The sequence below is a fragment of the Lepisma saccharinum genome, chromosome 13 (genome assembly GCF_977018435.1).
Source record: "Lepisma saccharinum chromosome 13, izLepSacc3.1, whole genome shotgun sequence".
Taxonomy (NCBI): domain Eukaryota; kingdom Metazoa; phylum Arthropoda; class Insecta; order Zygentoma; family Lepismatidae; genus Lepisma; species Lepisma saccharinum.
The window spans coordinates 10004593-10010875 of record NC_139241.1 but is presented as its reverse complement, the minus strand read 5'-3'; the positions used below and the strand labels follow the sequence as shown (position 1 = coordinate 10010875).

The 6283-nt window shown below is 47.0% G+C and overlaps 1 protein-coding gene across 1 annotated transcript; it reads left to right on the top strand.

Moving 5' to 3' along the window:
* Nucleotides 1-4355: 4355 nt before the first annotated feature.
* Nucleotides 4356-5087, top strand: LOC145996694 (death-associated inhibitor of apoptosis 1-like). The gene has a single exon (XM_083133212.1). The coding sequence runs from the start codon at nucleotides 4356-4358 to the stop codon at nucleotides 5085-5087; it is 732 nt and encodes a 243-aa protein (XP_082989338.1).
* The last annotated feature ends 1196 nt before the right edge of the window (nucleotides 5088-6283 follow it).

Genomic DNA, 6283 nt, shown 5'->3' with positions numbered 1-6283 from the left:
GACAGAGGTTCTAGAAGGTATGAGTAAAACATGTGTGTGTGTGTGTGTGTGTGTGTGTGTGTGTGTCGTTGACGTAGGTGTTGTGAAAAAATACAAAGCTGTAGATGTTATAGTTTATTGGTGATGAATAGGTGCTACATCGGTTTCCCTGGCGCTGCTGATTCGTGTAGACGATGGTAAGGTCCGTGCTGATGGCAGGCGGTATCTGAAACGAGTGATAGAGAAGAATAAATAAGACGGCGTTATAAATCTGGAATGTGTTTTCGTTATTGAGAAGGAAAGGCGAGTAAAATGTGAACTGAATAGGTAATGAGTGTTAGAGTATATACAGCCGGGAATGTGGTTGTTTAAGAGTGGGGTAACATGTACAAGGTGAGTGAGATGTTTGTTTCGCAAGGCCGGCGAGTCTGGAGCCGGAGGCGTTTGTCGGTACAGCTTTGTAGTGCGTTGCGCGACGCTCGGGAATGTGGGTTAGTAAAAGTGGTTTGAATTGTCGTCGTCAGAGGGATAATGTCAAGGTGAGTGCGATGTCTGTAGGTGCGGCAAGGTTGTCCGGTCCGTGGTATGTTGTCAAGGTTGTGAGCATAAGATGTAGATGGGAGTGCGTTCCGTGAATACGTAAGTGGTGTTGTTGGTACTTGTTTGGGTAATGTGTCGAGTTGTCCTTGGCGTAAGTGTATATATTGAGAGTACAGAGCCGATGTGTGGTGTGATTTTGTTTGCATCCGCAGCAGGTTCTAGCAGTAACGAGTAGGTAAATATGTGGTATTGGGGGGAGAATGTGTTTGGTTCGAGTGGTACGTTAGAGTATGGTAATAATATAAACGATTGTATCGTTACAGGTTGGATTGAAGGTTTGTTTGTTTCGATTGATTGTGTTAGGTCAAACAAAATGTCGAACAACATGTTATATTGGCGTTTTTGTGTGGACGTGGAGATTGGTGGTAAAGGGGAGATGTTAATAACAATGGGTAAACACGATGACGCCGATCCGTTTTCGATGGCGAAATGGTTCTACGGACCAAGCGATAAATGTAGGTTCGAAACGAATGTGGAAAATGAAAAAGTTCGTATGTGCGAGTCGTTCATGCTCCACAATAGATTACCTGCGTATAATCATTTTAGTTTCGTGACTGATGATGAGTCTGTGATTCGCGAGATGTTACGGACCGGGGAATTAAGTGGTCCGTACTACATTCATGCTGCGGAAGACAATTTCAGGCAAAAGTGTGTTTGTATGGAGAGGGAGAGGGTGAATTTTGGGAAGGAAGTGTGGTCGTTAAAAAAATGTACGACGCAATATGAAATTAGAAAAGGTAATCCGATGAAATTAGATCTAGAGCATATAAGTATGCCGAAAGGTACTCTATATGCTACTTTGGAGGAGTTTGTTAGATGTAAAGTGGGTGAGCATACGATAGGAAGAGTGGGTGGTTTCCAAAATTGTTTTATTTTGGATACGGGTAAAATGTCGCGCTTAAAGGAAGCTATGGATGCTGCGCACGACGAATTTCTGTATGGGTGGAATGCGGTGTGGGGGTATTTAAGTCTGTTTCATGGTCGTCTGACACCGAGACACACAATAGGGGATATGTTCATGGGGGACATGCCGGATGATATGAATTTAGTTGAGTGTCATTATGTGGAAAAAGATAAATATTTACCGATATATAGTGTGTTCGGCAGTTTTTTTGACCAACATGCTCAATCGAAAGAGGGTTTGTACTCCTCATTTTTTCCTGGCAGTGAGAATAAACGTGTGAAATTAACATCTATGTTATCCTCATTGACAGAAAGAAAAGAGGAGACAGAAGGAGAAGAAGAAGTGGTGTCGACGAAAAGTTCAGAGAATACAAAAGAAGACGGAGAAGACGAAAAAAAGGAAGATTCAATTGTGACCGTGGAAGATTCGTCGAGCACCTCGTCCCCGTCACTGTTAGCATCAGATTTATTCGCCAAAGAATAAACAAAGTACGGAATATAGTATGGTGAGTGTGTGTTGTATGTCTAAACAGTTTGTTACTTACCTTATGGAGAGGTTGGTGATCGTTTGCACACCAATGGTAAAGGGTCCTCTTGTTTGATCGCTGCTGTATGCGCTGCTATTCCCGTTGGATATAATGCCATTACAGGTGAACGAGATATAGTAGAGGTTGCGGGGATGTTAGCCCGCGGGACGAATGTGGAGGTCCGTGATAGAGGAGAAGGAGGAGGATGTTGTGATTGAGGTTGTGGAGGGGAAAGTGGGGGTGCTGAAGGTTGTAAATGGGGAGGTAGTGGTGGTGGTAGATTCAGAGGCACCCCGTCACTAGGAGTCGCTGCAAATGGTAAATAAATGATGTCAGCGCGACGTTCCAATACGCATGACGACTGCCAGATGACACGTCCGTCCACCTCAATTGTATCTCTCTGTAAGGTGTCCACGGTTCGAACCTGGACAGAAAACAAAATCACCATAAGTATGTGTGTGTGTGTGAGATGGATGAAGTAGTGTGATTTGTTTTGTATTCACAGGGCCCATCACCAAGAGGAGGAGGATCACAAAATTTCCCAGGGGAGTATTGCCTACCCTGCAAGAAAACACACCGAGGCGAGCCTTGCGAGCAAGACAGCAAGGATAGTAACGAGACGTCGTACTATCTGCAATACATTGTGCGGAGGGAGCATACGAACGAATTTCTTCAGATACTAGAAGCGAACGCCATGCGCATAGAGAAAGAGATACAAGGATTGATCGCCCTGTATACAACAATGCAGCAGATGCGGAAGGAAAGTCCGGAGATCGATGTTTTTTTTCAAAATGTGCTACAAGATCCTGTGAAATCCCATTAGACCCTACGAAGCAGCTATGATTTGTACAAATTTTTTCGTAAAGAAAATTTTGTAGGTGTCGATAAAAACCTTGCGGCAAAGTACGATATGAAATGAGAATAATGGTGATGGTGTCGAGTACTATGATGATGTGTTTGTACACAACAATAGGTGAATAAAAAATCACTGACCGAGATTTTGTTGTTGTTGTTGTTGTTCGGGGGTTCTGCTATGAAATTAAGTTGTGATAGAAAAAGAATACTTACACCAGCGATAGTGTTTGGTAGCTGCGACGACGACGACGACGAAGAGTAGCGTGTATCCATGATGGTTCTGTAGTATGATTGTGCTAACAAGAAAATATTTTGCAGAATAAATACCAGTGATTGTGGGTCAGCAGCTGTAGAGTGGAATCGGGTAGAGAAAGTACCTAAGAGGAGAATTACTGAAAGTTGTCTTGATGTAGGTTTCGAGTATGTGTAGGTAATATGTTATGCGGTCGATTACATATGGTAACGTAATATGTTATGGGGTCAGCATAAAAGGTCAGAGTAGAGAGTAGCGGCGAGCGAAAAAAGAGAGAGAGAGAGAGGAAAAGTGGAACAAACATGTAGTAATGGTTGTGAAAATACAGAACAAGTTAGGTGTGTGGTTGTCGGGACGAGGATTCGAACCTACGACCTTTGAATTCGAAGTCTGTCACGTAAACCACTCACCTAACTTGTCCGGTATGCATCCTTACATGTAATGTTTTGTATTTATCGTCGACCGTGGGAGACAGAATAGCGGCGGCGGCGGCGGATAAGATATAGTGTTGTTGTCTAGAGGTCCCACCGACGGCAGCGGCGGAGGGTTCGATACTCTGTGGAGACATAAGAAGAAAATGGTTCGATTCCCGATTAGCCTAGAGGCGGGTTCGAATCCCGCCGCCGCCGCCGCCGCTTGGATTCGAGAAGCACACTACAGCGTAAGGTGGATCCAGATGAAGCATTGTTGCCTAAAAAAGAGGTCCCGCCGGCGGCGGCGGCGGGTTCGATACTTTGTGGAGACAAAATGGTTCGATTCCCGATTAGCCTAGAGGAGGAGGGTTCGAATCCCGTCGCCGCCGCCGCTCGGACTTGGCTGACCGAGAAGCACACTATAGCGTAAAAAGGGTCCAGCAGATGACGTGTTGTGAAGGAGATAGTTCGATTCCCGATTAGCCTAGAGAAGGGTTCGAATCCCGGCGCCGCCGCCGCCGCTCGGACTTGGTTGATCAGAGTAGACTGTAGTAGTAGTAGTAACCTATCGGGTAGATAGATAGATATGGTTCGTCAACAATAGGACACAAACCCGGTGTGTGTGTGTGTGTGTGTGTGTGTGTGTGTGTGTGTGTGTGTGACAAGGCCAAGCATGGCCTGCGGCCATGCCTGGCGTTGTGCGGGGGGCCCCCTTCGTTTCCGGACGACCGCCGCCTTCGAGGAGGAGCAGGAGGACGACGACGTGCTGGGCTAACAGTAGTAGTAGTAGTAGTAGTAGTAGTGAGTTTCACGAGAGTGTATGGTATGGACGCCGCCGCTGTCTCCACGTCTCCGCTGGGTACCGAACTGCAACGTAGGCTCGGAAGTGCCGATCCAAATTCCGTGTGCATCAACAGGAGATACCCGATGTTTCCGACCTACGCCGATTACCAGGGTCGTCTGTCGACATACAGTCCACTTTGGCCCGAGTCGATAACCATTCGACCGGAGGAAATGGCGGACGCCGGATTTTTCTACAGTGGATTCGGGGACGTGGTTCGATGCTACTACTGTGGACTACGTCTGTACCAATGGCAGCGGGGCGAAAATCCATGGATAGAACACAGAAAATGGTATCCTCAGTGCATCTACCTTCGTCTGATGATCGCAGACGGTCTGTCTGCGGCGACGTCCACGGTCGTGGACGGCGCCGTCGCCGACGCGGAGCAACCTCCAGCTACAAAACTCTACAAAGGTATCTCTGGAGCAGCAGCATCAGCAACATCGGGAGCAGCAGCAGCAGCAGTCGATTCCTCGGACGTGGATGGGGAAGAAGAGGAGGAGAAAGAGTTGGACGCAACGGCCGTTATCGCCCCTGCGGTGAATGTGAACATGGAGGACAATCAACACTGTGTCATCTGTTATGTGCATCAGAGACAGATAGCTTACCTACCGTGTGGTCATTTTCTGGTGTGTGCATCGTGTGCCGTGAAGACCACGGATTGTTGCGTTCTGTGCCGTGCACGTATTGCGGTTCTACAAAAAATATACATGTGAAATGAAAAAACGTAATAAATGTGTATTAAACTATTTATTTTTTCTTTGTTTGTAGTGTTAGTACGTACAAGCTTCATATACTAGAGAATACATATAGTGGTGTTAGTAGTAGTAGTAGTAGTAGTAGTTCTGGTAGTCTCCGGTTTCATTGGGCGTGCCAGCGTCGGTAGTAGGTCTTCAATATAGGGTGATACATGTGCATGAAGGTCTCCCATTGTCGTGCGTCCAGCAGCAGGATCTCGCCGCCATCCTGGAGGGTTACCGTGAAGTTGCGAGCACAATCCTGAATGATGATGCTGAAGTCGGGTGTAAGTACACATTTTACGGTGCGTCGTTTGCTGCAATCTAGACGACGGTCGTGGAAAATGTCTGTAAGAAGTCCCATTGATTTGGTTAATTCTGTATATTTGTCCGTGCCGAGACTGATTCGGGAACCATCCTTCCGGAACACGATCCTAGTGTCATCCTTTTCGCCAACAACGGAAACCTCGAAGGCGTCATCCACGGTGAAGAGAATTGCTCTGGGGTCGACGGCGACGGCGGCGGCCATTGTTGATGGTACTAGTAGTAGTAGTAGTAGTAGTGGGTGACGAGGGTCTTTCGAGCAGCAGCGACGGTCACAGGATCCCAAATATAACTGGTCGGGTGGGTATTTCACTTTTGGTATTTATGTTTGAAGACATGAGGCCACGTGCGCACGAATGATGCGCAGTAGCCCAGCACTGAGAAGGTCGATCCGAGGACATACGAGTGGGTGGGACACATGATGACGGCTGACGTTATGTTTTGCGACACAGTATCGCATGTACGCAGCAGCCTGTGGGTGTAACCCCTCGTAGTAACACATGTAGGCTGCCAGCGTGCGTCGTGCTCGTAGAAATCGTTTCAGTTCATCTTGTGTCAAGCAAAGTCGTTGGTCGCCCACTAGAAACACAAGAATGCGTTCTGAAAATAAATAGTCTGTATGGACGACCATCACGTGGTCGTCGCCGTCGCGGAGTACTCTTGTGTAACCGTCACCTGTTTGGAAAAATGTTATTATTTGGTTCCAGTTGATATTGAGCAGGTCCCGGAAGAGAGTCCAACAGAGGGGCACATCTCGTTCTGAGAAACGAAGCAGCACCGCCGGGAAACACTTCTCTAGTCCATTGGTATCGCCGTCGCCGCCGCCAAGTTCGTACCCTAGAATTATAATT